The following is a 17,522-nucleotide window of genomic DNA, read 5'->3' on the forward strand; positions in this document are numbered from 1 at the left end:
TAGTGGAAAATGCAGTTTGTCATCTTTTCATGGTCATCAGATATGACATATTTGGACATTCTTATGTTTATATGTTCAATTAATGATATATTTTGTTGAAAAAGTTACATTTTCTTCAGTTTTCTCTGTTTTGCTACTATAACCTTTGAATGTACTGTGCTTTTATGAACATCTACATGATCAGTGAATTAAATAGGGAATTAGTTAATTTTGAAATAAACAGAAATTTAATGAATTAGAAAAATACCTAATTTTTACTGAAAAATGTAAAATACAGTGGATAATGTTATAATAAGTGATGATAAATTACTTGGGAAAAACGAAAAAATCATTTGGAAACTGTGACAAAAGTAGTTGTGGGTCTTTAATTTCAGTGCATTTCAAATGAACCCTAGGGTTCATTTGAAATGTTCTGATCATGTTGCTGCTTTACAGAGGAACAAATAATTTCACACTGGACAACTCACCAGACTTTATTGTGACACTTTAAACTCCATATAAAGAAAAAACATGTTTCTGAATAAGAGCAATCAGCTTCTCTGAACAAAAAGAGGAAAATTAAATGATGCAGATCATATCTTGTGCATATCTCACATTTTGTTTTGTTGTTTCTCAATTTCCCAATTTTGTTCTGACTGTTATAGCTGTTACTTGGATGTGATACTCCAAGTAATCACAGTTCCTCAAAACAGCAAATAAGAGAACCACATCACTATCCAAAAGAGGCAAAATCTGACTTTACACTAATTGTGATTATAATGTGGAACGGTTCATAGCAGTAAGCTTTACTGACCACTGTTGTTTAAAAATAATTAGTTCATGTTTGATTAAAAGAAAAAAACAGTATTGTTTATTAAACCTTGATTAATAAATTCACCCACTGTCATCCTTAGTTCTTTCTCCTCTACCTTCGCCACCTAAAATCACCTTAAAGTTCTCTTTTCCTTTTTTGCTTCCACGGTTCTTCAACAAATGCAACAGCGATACAGTGGATTATCAAACAGCTGATCATTTGTGCTTACCTGTCCAGCCAGGTTAAAATAGGAGTGGTTGGTGAGGTTGATGGGGGTGGTTTTCGTAGACTGGGCTTGAAATTCAGCATTCAGTGTTTCCCCCTGTAAAACAAAAACTCTGATCTTTAAAGCCCAGTTCAGACCACAGATTGACAATGAGATAAGAATGTTTTAGACGCTACTGTTAAAGGCTGCAGTGGTGTAAAATGACCAGTCTCAGTTTGACTGATCGTGGTTTTGTGTCAAGATGGTTTTGTCGCCTGCATCTCAGCTTGTTAAATCTCCAGTGGCTGCCTTTTTTTTTTTTTTTTAATTTGTTTTTATTTCTGAACTGGTCTTTGAACTAACATTAAGCCCAGTTCTCACCAAAGATTCATGATGAGACAAGCTGAAAATATTCAATTACTTGCAAAGGACAGGTCTGCAATGTTCTGGTACATTATTTCCACAGAAACAACTGTCTTACCATTCTGTCAACTTTTCAGGTTTTTTGAAGATGGATATAACTAGTACAACTTTAACCCTAAAAGCCCCACAACTATTTTTGTCACAACTTCCAAATTATTTTTTTGTTTTTCCAAAGGTATTTATCACCATTTATCATGAGTTTTTCATCAAAATGCATTTCATTAAAATCATTAATTGAACAGAAACCAAGTGTTGTCAGTGCCTCATTAGGCTTTTATCATTTGACTTGATAATGCTGAAAACAACACTTTTTTTTTTAACAAAAGCAGTTTGTCAGGACAGCTCCAATCTGATAAAGATAACTGGTACTGACCCAATATTAACCGAGAACATGTCTGTAGATGCAACTTGAACAACAAGCTGTACAGCAACAGCAGTTGTGTCATGCCTGCAGCCAGACACTAGTCTGGTCTTCTCTGTCTTTCATGTTTGTTTGTCACTTCCTGTTTTATTTTGTTAAGTTTCCCCTCATGTGTCTTGTCTGTCGTCTTTACTTCCCTTCCTGGATCGTGTTCACCTTTCCCCTGATTACCTGTCTCCGCCCTGATTTGTGCCACCTGTGTCTAGTTGTCTTCCCTCCCTTTTGTGTATTTAAACTCAGTCTCTTCCCCTGGTCAGATGCCAGTTTGTAACTCTCGTAGTTCTTACCAGCGTTCTGATTCTTGTCTGTCTGTTTGATTACCTGTTTTTGCCTGCCCGGTTTTGTCTACTGCCTGCTCCCTGTTGGTTTTGTCTGCCTCATCTGCTACCCTGGTTCTGATCGCGTTGCCTGATTTCTGGTACATGAGTTTAGTCCAACCCTTATGTCCTGTCGCCTGTTTGATAGCTTGCGTGTGTATGACCTGTTTCCGTCCTTGACCTCCCTCTGCTTTTCCCTAGTCGGGAAAAAGGCCCTGGTAACCGTATGGAGAAAGGGATTAACGTCCTCAGCCCGGAGGACGAATCCGAAGAGGAAACCTCCATCAATTATCCTCAACATTGCGTCACTCATCATTTTCCATCTGTTTGTGACTAATAAATCCCTTGAACTTTATATTCCGCCTCTGAGTTCTGCATTTGGATTCTGTGCCTGTACTAGCGCCATTACAAGTTGTGATAAAAATATTTCTGCTGCTTCAGCAAGTCAGAAATGTGGAAGTTTAGCAGATGCACTGACCCAAACACAGACATGGAAAAATGTCAACCCATAACAACAACATAAAATCTTCACTGACAGTATTAATGCTTAAATTAATGTTAGCTGCAAAGTGAGGAGGTCATGTAAACGTTGGACAGTGTGTAGCTGATACTCAGCTTTCTTCACATACCAGCTAACCACTAAAACCACCATGGAAACTACTTCCTCTTCAATTGTGTAGTGAGACTGACAAAACCTGCAAACCTGCAGTGGTCAAACATGATTTTAAAACGGCAAAATGTCGTCTTTGCACTTGCATAATTGGATATTCATGACATGGAACATTACAGTTCATTTTGCACCTTATACTTTAATTATCCAGTTTTGTTTTTTTTATCCAGGTCTGTTTTTATACTTCTACTTAGTCTGTCCATCCACCTACCTATCTCCCTACCTATTAGAACCCGATCGATATGGGATTTTTGGGGCTGATGATACCAATATTGGGGGCTAAAAAAAACAATATCCAATATATTGGCTGATAACCAATATATTGGCCGACACTGATATATTGGTGGATATATGAAATAAGAACATTAATATACTCAGAATATAATAGCCTTACATTAGATAATGGTGGACATGTGAATTGACAGTTGCATCTTCATTTATCTCATAAACATACTTGAAACAACTTTCAAACGCTGTATAATAGTCTTATGTTAGACTAGTATGTGACCTGTGGGGAACCACGGGTTGTAGATGTGGTTGTTTTTATGCTGGAGAGAGCAGACTTTTGGGAAAAGATGTGAATCTATATTTTATAAGTAATGTTATGAAAATTGTTTGGTAAATCATTCTTTAAAATGTAAGTGACAATTGATATACAGTAAAAATACCACGGAGCACCTGCAGAATGAAACTGTGAGATATACAGAAAGCGCACGGACGGGGGAGGGGGGTAAATAGTTTGTAAAATGGGGGGGCGGATAGTGATCTTCAATTTTTTGGAGCGGGGGGGGGCTTTACTATTCCTCTAACTCTCCTCTAACCATCCAAAGTCGGAGCAGGTGGATAGAGGCCCGTGACTGTGTGTGCGTGCGTGTGTGGGTCTGTAATTTTCTGAGCATGCACACAGGGGGGGTAGTATCGGTCCGTGATTGGTGGTGGTGGTGGGGGGGGGGGGGGTAGTGTGATTGTCAGAGCAGAACTGAAAGTGAACCTGACACGCTTTACTATTCCTCTAACTCTCTGAGCAGCACAGACACACAGGAGCAGGAAGCGACAGAATCTCTGTAGCAAAAATGTTCATACATCGGTTGCATATTGGCCCATGTTGATTAATCACTGATACGCTATAATTGGCCCAATTAATTGGTCGGGCTCTACTACCAATCAAATATTTTGTCATATAAAACCTCCAGTTTTGCTTTACATATGTTTTGAGCAGTGTTAAAACACACACACTACAAGAGAAATTGTTAATACAGAGACTGTTGGGGTAATTTGGAACAGTTAAATTGCAGAATATTCTCGGAGATCTTATTGTTAATATTTACTTTTAGATAAAAGACAGGACTTGTCTGATGATAACCATCAATGCAACCATGATTTGCACCTGTGCCAAAAAATGTTGAAATCAAACCTACACCCATGCTGTCAGGCAGTGGCGAATATGAGGTTATGCACAGTTTCCACTGGAAAGTCCTCTAGATTATTAATGTTCTTGTGATACTTGGCTGATAGTGATGTAATATTTACAACCCCCCACCCCAAAAAAAAACACTAAAGAAAAAAGATTATTTGGGTGATGGTTTACAGAAGTAATTGGACACAGTGGGGAAAAATGTGTAAAGAAAATATATAACACAAACTCTCCAGCAAATCACTTTTTTCACTTTTCAAAACACGTTTCTGTTTTTGTACTACATGTTCCTAAATTGTTTTTCTGTTTTTCTTGTACACCTCATTGTGGCAGAAAACTAATCTCAGCTGATGGGGAAGTTGTTACAATCCCTGTGAGTGTGTGAGGCAGGTGTGTTTACCTGCAGAGTGTAGGAGACAGAGACGTGCACCTCTCCAGGATAGCCTTGGTCTCCGTCTGGACTGGTGAGGCTCAGTTGAACACCACCTTCAACTGATGTAGCCTGCCACACTACCTGAACACACAAGTACACAGTTACACACATATACTGTAAGACATTATAGTGATATAATGAGTAACTCACTATCCAACTAGAACAAGGGAAGTGTTGCTAAGGTCAGCCTTTCATTGTATGTATTGCCTACCACTGCTTAGATTCATTGTTTGTCATTGTTAGTGTAGTACATGGTACTGAGACTGAAACTGTTACGTCAAAAGTGTGAATTATGGTATTATGGGATTACATAGTTCCTTTTTTGTGTGAAACTACGACAAGACACTACACGGTCCAAGCAGACAACAAAGAACTAAAAGAGCCTACAAACATAGTCTCAAAATGTCAAAAACCAATGGAGGGAATTCAGTCAAGCAGACACTCGACTTAATGCCTGTTGATATTTGCTGTTTCATGTACTGATCCTGTGTGTTGGAACCTGCATCACTTCAGGAAGAGTGACAACAAAAGCTTACTCTCACCATCTATTGAGTGAGCAAACAATGTACTTATTATTTGCAATTATTTGTTTATTTCATTTTATACTTTGAAAGATAAAAAAATAACCTAAAACTATCATTGGACTATTTAGAAAAGAGTTCTGATGTTATATAAAAATGTTGGTGACCTGTACTGCAGAGACATGAACTGAATTCATTCACAGCCACAGGTCAATTGTTTGCAGTGCATGTATAGAGGGTATGCACATACATCACTTCCCCCCCGGGCCACTCCCCTCTAAGTCAGACTGAGTGGCAAAAACCAACCTGCTCAACATGACGGAGTATAGCAGTAAACACAGCCAGACCAGGAAAATGTGAAATTTGAAATTAAATTAAGGACAATTGGACTGGACATGGATCTGTACGAGCTACCAAAGAACAAGTGGTCCATGAACATTGACATGTGGCCCAAAATCGCGTATCCGGACATTCAGGGTGTAGGGAATAATCGCTATTTTTACCTGAAACAAATATACATGGTTTCATCATTACTGACAGCCAAGGTCCAAAACTAGGGCCCAGAACCAGCTGATCCAAAGTCCATTCACAGTAGACCGTGGACTGACCCCAGTGAATATATACAAGATCTACTGGTACTGAGGAGATTTATGTCTAATTCATATCAAGTACTTTATACAACACAGATACTACTGCTTTGTACGAGCAGGGTACGACTTTATTCTTGTAAATTATGATATTTTTCCCACCTGTTTTTAAATTACAACATTATTATTGTAATATTATGGCTTTATTGTCGGAATATGACGACTTTAATCTCATAAATGAATTTTTGTTAAATTATGAGGGGATTTTTTATGACTACGACTTTATTCTCATAACATTGTGATTCTTTTTGTATTCAACTTTATTATCATAAAATTACAGGTTTTATATTGATATTTTATGACTGTATTCTCATAGTGACAAGCATTTTCATTTTCTCATGTGGCCCTAATACTCTGTCGAAGCTTTATTCTCCAGTACCCCCGTATTTGAAAAACTGGGTTAGCCTCAGTTTAAGTTAGTTTACTAATCATGTAGGAACACAAGGTTCAGAATCACAAAAGACAAAAACCATGAAAGATCTGATCATGAAACCAAGAGCTTTACAAAGAAGTAACGTTACCCAAAACAATACATAATTACCTCTGCCAAGGAGGTTATGTTTTTGCCAGCGTTGGTTTGTCTGTCTGTCTGTGTGCAAGATAACTCAAAAAGTTATGGATGGATTTGGATGAAAATTTCAGGAAATGTTGATACTGGCACAAGGAACAAATGATTAAATTTTGGTGGTGATTCGGGGGGGGACTGATCTACCTTGGCGGAGGTCAGTCGATAGCTCCGACTGCTTTTCATACCTGTTCATAAAATCAATCGCACAACAGCTCTTCCCCATTTTTTATTAGATATTGTTCTTAAGTTTAGACAGTACTGAAGTCAACGCTGCTACTCATCTCCCTCCTTCTGCCACTCCGTGGGCATAACTGCCGTGACTTCCGCCAGCGGTGACATCACATGCACACCCTCTATGTGACAACTGGAGGGAGTAGTGAGACACTCTGCTAGTCTGTCATGGTGATAAAAAGTAACATCAAAACTGAGTTTAAGATGTCAGGTGTGCACGTGCATGCATTCTGGTTCATGACGTTCCCGTGCTGTTGCCAGTGCAGAGCACAGATGCTTCATATAACTCCTTTATACAATAACCTAGGTGGATAAATTTGAAGTTTTCTCAAACATTTCTCTTTCCTTATCTTTTATGGCTACAACATTTAACATTTTCAATTGGATGCTGTCATACATTGTGTAAGAAATTAAGAAAAATAAGTGCAATAACATGAAACCGACATAAATACAAATTTACAATTTAACAAACCTACTGCTTGCATCTAAAAAAGGTATTTGAAATCATTTATGGACTGCTCTTCTTGCCAGCCATTATTTTTCACTGACCCAGAGTTTGTTTTTGTAGTGTTGTTTTAGTCTGATGAGGCAGACTGATCTAAATAAGGTCAATATATAAAAGCCAGTAGGACTGCAACTAATGACTATTTCAACAATCGAGAACTGCAAAATAAATAAATAAATAAACAAACATGTTCCCTTAAAGGGTACCTGTAGTGAATTTTTACATAACAGATATCACTCTGGCCCTGGTCATATCTAATATTCCCATACCATATCCAACATCAAAGTTTCCATGTCTAAGTTGTATGTTCATACTTCATTAAAAAACATCCTTGGATCTTTTGTGTCTCCAGTGATCATTTGTGATCAAACCTGGTTTTGTATGCACACAAACAATCTCATCTATAACATAACACACAGTGGAGGCTTTCAATTTAAGTTGAAACAACTGAATTTAAAATTCTTCTGGAGTGTATTCATACCTTGCATTCAACCTTGAACAAAATACTTAGGACAGATACTAATGCCAGGTCTGAAGGGGGCCTAGACTTCTGTCTTTCCTCAGCTTTATGCCTCCTCATCTCCTCTCTCCTCCATCCTCCTGCTTGTGACGTAGAAATTGATTTCAGGTCAGTCTTTAAAGATATCCCAATTCCTAAAATGCATCTGGAGGAGGGAGGTAGGAGGGCAGAGGAGGCTGGGCAGAGGATATGAGAACATGCAGAGGAATCCTTTTTGGGGATCTACAGGTTTGACTAAAATTGGGTCATGCAACAGGACAATGATCCAGAGCACACCAGCAAATCTACAGCAGGAAGACTGAAGTATAGAGGTGACTAAGGTATTAACCAAACAAACAGGGTTGACACTACAACATGCATATGCTTAGTGACCACTCTTGAGGGAAATGAAATAGAGGTGGGTCACATGTATAAATACCTGGGGGCAGAGCGTAAAATTAACACCCACCAAGCACCAATGGTGGGTAAAAAAATTGTTTGGCATGTAAAAAAAAAACTCACCTGCCAGTGGCTGATGGGAAATTTTGAATTGCATGTGCGTTTTTGTTTTCATACATTGGACCGTTTCTGCCTGATCATTCTAAGCAGGTTGTTGACACAGACTCAGACATGTCTGACTCAGGCTGATGATGTGGTGATTACCTGAGCCACAGTCCTGCACGGTGCCATAGGTGGTACTATCACAGGTGATGCAATCACGTATGGCTGAGTGTGGATCCAAGTTAATATTCCTAGAATGACAGGCTTCCGCAACCTGCCTCAGAGAGCCTCCGCTGACGGTTGGGGTAGATGGTTCCTCTGCACTGTGTGCGGGTTCGCGCTTGAGGCTGGGAGGAGGGTTTTCCCCACCCTTCCTCCACGTACCTCCTCCCGCCAGAACAAGCGGTCCCGCTCTGAAAAATCTATCTCATCCACTGCTATGGGCCATTAGATCCTTGTATTACCAGAGCCAGAGCTTGGTCTGCAATGCCAGTAGTAAGTCGGAAATGTTCCTGGCGTGGGTTGGACTCCGCCAGGGCTGCCCTTTGTCACTGATTCTGTTCATAATTTTTATGGACAGAATTTCTAGGCACAGTCAGGGGGAGGAGGGGTTTGGGGGCCTCAGGGTCACATCTCTGCTTTTTGCAGATGATGTGGTCTTGTTGGCTTCATCAAGCTGTGAACTCCAGCTTGCACTGGGACAGTTTGCAGCCGAGTGTGAAGCAGCTGGGATGAAGATTACCACCTCCAAGTCTGAGGACAAGTTCTTTGGTTGGAAAAGGGTGTAGTGCCCTATCTGAGTTAGAGGTGCTGCCCCAAGTGGAGGAGTTTAAGTATCCCGAGGTCTTGTTCACAAGTGAGGGAACTATGGAACAAGAGATCAACAGGCAGACTGGTGCAGCGTCAGCAGTTTTGCAGACACTGTACCAGTCTGTTGTGGTACAGAAGGAGCTGAGCCAAAAGGAAAAGCTCTCGATTTACCGGTCAATCTACATTCTACCCTCACCTGTGGTTATGAGCTGCAGGTAGTGACCGAAAGGACAAGATCATGGACCCAAGCCATGGAAATGAGCTTCCTTCGCAGGGTGGCTGGTTTCTCCCTTAGAGATAGGATGAGGAGTTTGGCCATCCGGGAGGGGCTCAAGAGTAAAGCCGCTGCTCCTCCACATCAAGAGAAGCCAGCTGAGGTGGTTTTGGGTATCTGGTCAGGATGCCTCCCTGGTGAGGTGTTCTGGGCATGTCCAATCGGGAGGAGTCCCTGGGGCAGACCCAGGACAGCAGCACCCAGGACATGCTGGAGGGATTCAATCCCAGCACCCCACCCCACCCCCACCCCTCACCTAGGAGGAAGTAGTAGAGATGGCCGGGGAGAGGGAAATCTGGGCCTCTCTACTCAGGCTGATGGCCCCGCGACCTGGACCCAGATAAAGTGGAAGAAGATGGATGAATGGATGAATTCTGATACTTATTCTCTCCGTACAAATGATCACATATTGCTTTCTGTTCCATTTGCCCATATAGAAATGGGTCAAAGGGCTTTTGTTTACTCTGCACCTTATGCATGGAATCAGCTACAGAAAGACTGGAAACTGAGTTAATTTCCTTAAGCGCTTTTAAATCCAAACTGAGAGTTCTTGAGACTGACTTCGTAACTTGCACGTTTCTCTTAATCTGCATCTAAATGTTAAATTTACTAACCGTTTATTGTCAAATGTGTCTCTTATATGTGTTTTAACTGTGTAATCCTATAACTGTTTGTTTTATTTGCTGCTGCCTATCTTGGCCAGGACTCCCTTGTAAAAGAGGTTCTTAGGGCACTTTCCCACTCCATACCCTGAGTCCGTATCCAAGTATGTTTGACCCCTAAGTCTGCTTAATTTTATCAATGTGAATACAAATGATCCGTGCTTGAGTACCATTCCCAAGTCCAGCTGAGAAGGTAGTCCTGGATACTGACTGTGTGGACTCCAGTATGGTACATTGCACTGTGAATCCTGCAATCTGTGCCTGAGAACGGACGTAACCTGATCACCACTCCAACAACAGAGGTGGGTTAATTACCACGAGACCAAAGACAGTGCTCCTGTTGTCTCCTGAAAAATCCTCAGCTCTGCGCAGTACGGGCTTGCCTTACTGACCAAACCGCTCAGTGATATATCAGGGACAACGAAGGTCGCTCTTCTTCACTTTACCTTAAACAGGCTAACAGACAGAAAAGTATCCCCGGTTCAGACAAATGAACAGAACAGTCACTCGGTTGATGATGTAAGGGTTTGTCTTCTGCGATTGTTGGATAGCGACAGAATTCCTTCCACATCGCCACCTAATGTTTCGGCCCTGTAACACCCACTCATACTCAGGCATGGGCTGCGGTACGTGCTTCTGAACACAATCTCTGCGGGTAAGGTGTGAACATATCCAAGTACGGTACGGACTCGGGTACGAAGTGTGAAAACACCCTTAATCTCAATGGGAGATTTCCTGGTTAAATACAGGTTAAATAAAAAAAAAAAAAAAAAAAAACATGTATAAGGAATGCCCCGATCCGATCTAAAGATCAGTATCGGCTGCATCTATAACGTCTATAAGTTTCCCATTCACTTTAAGATCCGGTAGTGATGCGCGAGTCTGTTTTTTTTTCAATCCGCGGGACTTTAGTGGAATTATTTGACCTGACCCCAACCCACCTCGCAAATAAACTGACATTCTTTTGACTTGCCCCAACCCGAACTGCGAGTAACCCTGATCCGTACATCACAAATGTACGGCACGGAACAAACCCCAATATAATCCCTGGATGTACCTTTCCATAGATGCGCTACAGCAGTGATCAGCAGCAATCGCGATCCCAAGTAAAGTAATAGCATAATAACCTACAAATAATGACTCCAAATTTAAATCAAAATTTCACTGTAAAAAGTTGGAATTGAATCGGTATCAGATTGGTATCAGCAAAACTAATCCTAAAAAAAAATCGGATCGGAAGCAAAAAAATCCAGATCAGGACATCATTAAAATGTATATGAATACACAGTTAGCTAGCACAGTTAGCTTCTGTTGCCACTCATTTCACAATGATAGTAATCACTGGACATCTTTTATACAATTATCATATAATTAATAGCCCACACACACATCCTTGGTTACCTTATTAAACCCTTGGAGTCCTCCGTGCAGTGCATTGGGTCCGTTGTTGATATCTAGTTGGTATTCTTTGCCCTCCAACACAAAGCGTCCACGTGCAATCCTGTTGGCCACGCGACCCACCACAGCTCCAAAGTACCGCTTATCTGACACATAACCTGACAACATGACAATACAGACATTCATATGAAGTCTACACACAATAATCCTCAGCTGTGTCTTACAGTCTCACACACACTGTACTGATACCTCTGAAGAACTGGATTGTCATTATTAATTGTTTTTTTTAATTTACGAAGTGTTGAAATTAATGTTTTTAATTGTTTAGTGTGGAAGACAGCTGCTCAGAACAATATTTTTTACAATACTGTATTTATAGAAGATACTTGTAATATTCACTGTTTCTTTTTCTTTTAAATGTTTTTTTATTAATAATAGAACATGAATAAAAACATTGACTACACAGGAAGGTGATTTCTGATTTTCTGAACAACACCCACCCATGACACAACACATAACCTTACCCAAACATGAACAGATACGAGCAACCACTGAAAAAATTTATGAAAAGATGGAATGAAAATTATAAAAAATATTAACCATGTTTAAACAGCATAAATAAGTGCAAAAAAAAAAAAAACCCAAAACAAAACCCAAGACAATAGAAAAAAGCAAGAGAAAATAAATAATAATAAAAAATAAATAAATAAATACATTTACATTTAGTTTTTTATTTAAAAAAAAAGGGGGGGGGGGGTATTCAGAGATTATTGTTGTTACTTTCTCATAAAATACCAAGAAGACCGCCACATTTCGTAAAATGTGTTCTCTGATCCCGAATAGTGTATCTGATCATCGCTAACATGTCATCCTTTCTACATGTTCTACATTTGTACATTAATTGTGAAAAGAAATTCTGATACTTATTTTCTCTGTACAAATGATCATTTGTTGCATTCTGTTCTATACACCCATACAAAACTGGGTAAAAGGGCTTTTGTTTACTGTGCACTTTATGATGGCATCAGCTGCACAAAGACTTAAAACTAATCCAGTTATTTTCATTGAGCACTTTTAAATTCAAACAGAGAGTTCTTGAGACCGATTCCATAACTTGCATTTGTTTTTCTAAATCCACTCGTAAAGGCTATTTTTACTATTTACTGTGTGTGTTATTTGTTTTAACTGTGTAATCTTGTAACTGTGTATTGTCTTTGCTGCTGCTTATCTTGGCCAGGACTCCCTTGTGAAAGGGATTTTTTCCCAGTTAAATAAAGGATAATAAAATAAATAGTACTGTAATATGGAACTTATTGGGGAAAAATGCAGATATTTTACAAAGATCTACAAAAGATGCTATTAACACAGCTCTCCACACCACACTGAACCACCCGGGGTTGTGTGAGGATGTTCTTCATAGAGTATGGCTCAGAATTCAACACTGTCATTCCTGCCACAGTTGCGGACAAACTACATCACCTGGATTACCCCTTCCAACTGTACCTGGAAACACGATTTCCTCACATACAGGCCACAAACTGTCAAAATCAGTTCCCACTGGTCTTCCACCATCACACTCAACACTGGCTGATGACACCATTGTCATCTCATAACTGGAGATGAGTCTGTGCACGGAACAGTAATCCAGGAGCTAACAAAGTACACGAGGAACAACTTGGTACTCAACACCAGCAGAACCAAGGAGCTAATTCTGGAATTTCACAGATATAGAATGGATCCAGCACCGCTCTTGGCACATGGAGATGAAGTGTGCCACTTTCAATTCAGTTCAATTCAATTCAATTCATATCAATTCAATTCAAGACCTTTATTTGTCCCAGAGCGACCACTGTTTTTGCTACAGTCTCAATAAAAACCACAACAAACAATGGCAATAAAAATAACAGAGCACATACTTAAATAAAATGTAAACTAATGATAATCTGACCTGTGCTGTATAGAGTTGAGCATAGAGACGGTCGAGGGTACCATGGATGTTTTGTGTCTATTTATTTCGACTGATGTTTGTCTGGGTGCAGAGGGTGAGTGCTGTCGGACATAACAGATTTGCTTTCTTTGACACCTGGTTATTGCACAGTTCTATAAGACATTTTTGCTGTGTACAAATAATTTTGCAGCTGACTACTGTTGTAATAGAAGTATATCCACTGTTAGTACTTGTATTTGTAGTAGTAGTATTAACAGTCATGGACCTTTGTTCTGGTTTCTAGTAATTATACTAACACCAGCTGATCTACTTTTGACAGTTCTAGTTCAGTTATCTGTGCATCAACTGCATCCATGTGTCTCCCCCTACTTTCCCCCTTCTCCCCCTCTCCCCCAGTCTCTCTCTATCTCTATCGCTCTCTCTTTTTCTCCTCCTTTACCCTCTATCTCTAACCCCAAATGGTCAAGGCAGACAGCCATCCTCCAGGAGTCTGGGTCTGCTCCAGGTTTCTGCTGTTAAAGGGAAGTTTTTCCTCACCACTGTCACCAGTCACAAGTGGTTGCTCCTGGAGGATTCTGTTGGGTTTCTGTAAAATGGTTTAGAGTCTGGTTTCGATCAACTCTATATGTAAAGCGTCATGAGATAACTTTTGTTATGATTTGGCGCTATATAAATAAAATTTGATTTGATGATTTGATTTGATTTGACTTTTGTTATCCTGGTTGATGAGTTTTTCTGTTTCAGTTGAGGGATGCACACCAGCAACTGAGAGAAAAAGTGACAACAGACTCAACGAAAGATCTCTAAAACATGGTCATCAGAAATCTGTCCACCTGGAACTTGGCTTAGTTACCTCAGACCAAACAGACGCCACTGACTGTCAGGGTAGTTCCAAAGTACCACAATCTCTCAGGAACTTACTTGGACTGCAAATGCCACGGCGGTGGTTATAAAGTCCCAGCTGATACTGCACTTTTTAATGATCCTGAAGAAAAATTAACTGAGAGAGGATCTGCTGGTGACATCTACAAACTGACATATGGTATCACCGTGCAGTATTCTGAAGACAAGAAGCCCCTCTGAAGGATCATCACAATGGCAATCATTGGCTACCTCCTTCCCTCTTATCCAAGGACTGTACTGACCCTGAGCATCATCTTTTTGCACTTTTACCCACGGGGAGGCACTATTACTGCATGAAAAGTAGAACAAACAAGACTCAAGGATAGCTTCTTCCCCTGGGCCATTAGAGCTCTGAATGCTGCTAAGTTTTACTCTTCATTTTTTATACTGGTCTCAAGTGAATGTGCCAGATGTGTTTTTTATAAGTGGCACTGATCAGCTGTACCAAACTTAATTTTGTTGTATGACATGTGCAGTGACAATAAAGGCTAGAACTGAATTGAACTGAATTAAAATATTGACATAAAAACAATTACTACAGAAAAATGTGGAGTCACTGGGTCAAAAATAATGAAGTTGGAAATGATTAATTACTAAAATAAAACACATTCAAACCAGATATGACCTCTACACAAATGAAATGAAATGCATCTCTTTTTATTGCATTTTAGTGCTTTTCTATTTCATTCTAGAATGATTTTTTAATAAAATCACCTTATTTTTTTATGGAAAAAAATTTCCTCTATGTCCTATTATCAAGCCATATGTTTTTCCAGTGGATACCATGTTGTGAAATTGATATCTAGGCTTAATTCTTCTCATAATTACAAGATCAAGATGTTGTTAGTCTGCGATAAAGTGTCTAATTTGCTTTTTTGTAATGGTGTAATGGATGCAACACACTTCCCAGTAACACCATAGTCTTGTACCATCTACATCATCGAAGCCAAGGACAACATCTTCCATCTGACCATCTTTTCCTCTACTGATCACACTCCTGATGATGGCACCGAGAGTGAGGACTTCCACCTTCACCTGGGGGGACTGGAGCACCCACATATCCACAACACCGATGCCAGGCACTTCCCCCCACCGCTGTGACGTGACCTGAGTCATTTTGGACCTTAACCTATAGTTAACAGACTGAAAAGAGTACAATAAGACATCACAGAACATCAGTCCTGAATGTAGAGCTGAAAGAATTGACTTGAAACGATTAAAATAACTTATTCAGCAACACTTTTCCTGAATTGAAGATTCATTTCCTTAATTTGCTGCCACTAAATATTGGTCCCACTGTTGTGTTTCACATGGACCCTAATTGTGATGCACATGACACCAGAATCAACACAAACAACATGGAGCGTAGCTCAGAGAAGAGTTAGGTCACTTTTCTTCATTGGAACCATCACTCACTCCTTTAAACTTTTAAGCTTCAATACAAACATTAAAAAAATTTGTCCGTTGTATGTTGGTTCCATCTTGACTCCAATTATGTTTGTTCTGGGGACCCTCTCATAGCTTCTATTGTGAATGAGGTCTAGACAACACTGGCTAGTTTAACCCTCAAAGACTCAAATAAGAATCGGAACCAAAATAATCCCGTCAATACATGTGAATAATTGGTATAAAATACAGTTTGTCATCTTTCCAGTCATCAGATATGACCCATTTGGATGTTCAGAGGCTCTGTAGTCAATGTGGAAACACCGTCAGCTTCCACAACATTGATTCACCAATAAAACCCATGGAGTTGGATCAATGACAGTGGATGGAGACACTTGGTTTTACATTCAGTTGCTGAAATCTTTGCTGAAAAAGTCACTGTTTCTTCAGTTTTCTCATTTTTTTTTTTTTTTTTTTACATAGTAACCCTCAACTTTAATATGGGCGTATATGAATATCTACAGTAAATTAAATATAGGAAGATACCGGATTTTCTCTGAAAAAATGCACAATATAAAGGGTATTGCTATAATAAATTGTGATAAATCACTTACAAAAGGTTAAATAGAGAGAAAAAATTATTTTGGAACTGCCACAGAAGTAGCACTGGGTCTTTATGGGTTAATAAACATGTACTGACACTTATAAGGCATAATAGGGATTTTAATCATGCTAATTTAAGTCCCCCTGAACACACTCTTTTACATATACTGTCTTATTACGTATTAGCAAGAGATTACGGGTTAAAACAAGAATAGCAAAAACTCTCTGCCTGTATGCTATCATCTTCTGTCCAGGTGCCGTTTGCATGTGCAGAGGCCCTCCACGCCCATGGCTACATGAAGCCTGCATGCTGGCAAGTTTTTATGTTCAGTTAATTACATATTTGCTGTAAAAAGTCACTCTTTATTCTGTTCTCTCCTTTTTTGGTGCAATAACCCTAAACTTTAATCTGAGCTTTTATGAACATCAACATGATCAGTAAATTAGATACAGAAAAATGCTTGATTTTCACTTAAAAAGGTAGATGATACTGTTGTATGTATATGTATATATATATATATATATATATATATATATATATATATATATATATATATATATGTGTGTGTGTGTGTGTGTGTGTGTGTATGTACACACACATATATGTATATATATATATATATATATATATATATATATATATATATATATATATATATATGGTAAATCACCTAATAAAGGTTATATAGAGAGACAAATTAGTTTGGGAAGTGTCACAAAAGTAGCACTGGGTCTGTATGGGTTAACCTGTTGACTATGTGGAGGGTATACTTTCAGCTTCTTTTCCTGCATGGATGTGCGTATTTTGACTATGTTCACGTAAATTAGCAGTAGGTAGCTACAAAATAAGAATAAAGGCATAACGCCCTTACGCATTCACTCTTCATTATATAAACAAACAGGATTATTTACAGCAGAATATAACTGTTTGCTGGCTATTAAATGTTAAAGCCGTCATTTAATAGACATCGTCTCACCTTAGTTTCTCAACTCAGCAGACTTCGGTCTGCAACGTTTGTTACACTTACTTCCGGGTACATAGTGCATGATGCACGGGGACAATTTGTTTTCTCGCGATAACAACTGACTGCCTCAGGCATCAGCTACGGTAGTGATCCACTGAGCAATGCCCAACTTTATTCAAACGCGAGGTGAGTATCAAATAGCAGAACACAAGCCGCCTTCTGCCGCTTCAGTCACGCCCATGCACAAACGGAAACTCCTACAGCCATTAGCGTCCTGGAGGAAAGCAGTGGTGCGGAGCGAGACTCAGGAAGATAGAGGAAGGTACCGCCTTTCTTGCCTCTGATTGGCTAGAAAGGCTCTTCTCCTGTTGTCCGTTGTCCGCGTGCCTCTGTATCCATGTGTTTGTAGTTAGACTGTTACTGTT

General features: G+C 39.4%; 1 protein-coding gene across 2 annotated transcripts in view; it reads right to left on the reverse strand.

Annotated features, from left to right (window-relative positions):
* galm (galactose mutarotase) overlaps positions 1 to 17,257 on the reverse strand; it is a 24,018-nt gene extending 6,761 nt beyond the window's left edge. For both annotated transcript variants that reach the window (XM_030156499.1, XM_030156498.1), the window contains exons 1-5: positions 17,110 to 17,257; positions 15,073 to 15,286; positions 11,296 to 11,450; positions 4,644 to 4,757; positions 1,023 to 1,115 (exon numbers count right to left, since the gene is read on the reverse strand). In XM_030156499.1, coding sequence (XP_030012359.1) covers positions 1,023 to 1,115; positions 4,644 to 4,757; positions 11,296 to 11,450; positions 15,073 to 15,259 — 549 coding nt within the window. In that variant the 5' untranslated portion in view covers positions 15,260 to 15,286; positions 17,110 to 17,257. The remainder of the gene's footprint in view (positions 1 to 1,022; positions 1,116 to 4,643; positions 4,758 to 11,295; positions 11,451 to 15,072; positions 15,287 to 17,109) is intronic.
* Between the last annotated feature and the right edge of the window lie 265 nt (positions 17,258 to 17,522).

This window comes from Sphaeramia orbicularis, chromosome 15, assembly GCF_902148855.1.
Source record: "Sphaeramia orbicularis chromosome 15, fSphaOr1.1, whole genome shotgun sequence".
NCBI classification, from domain to species: Eukaryota; Metazoa; Chordata; class Actinopteri; order Kurtiformes; family Apogonidae; genus Sphaeramia; species Sphaeramia orbicularis.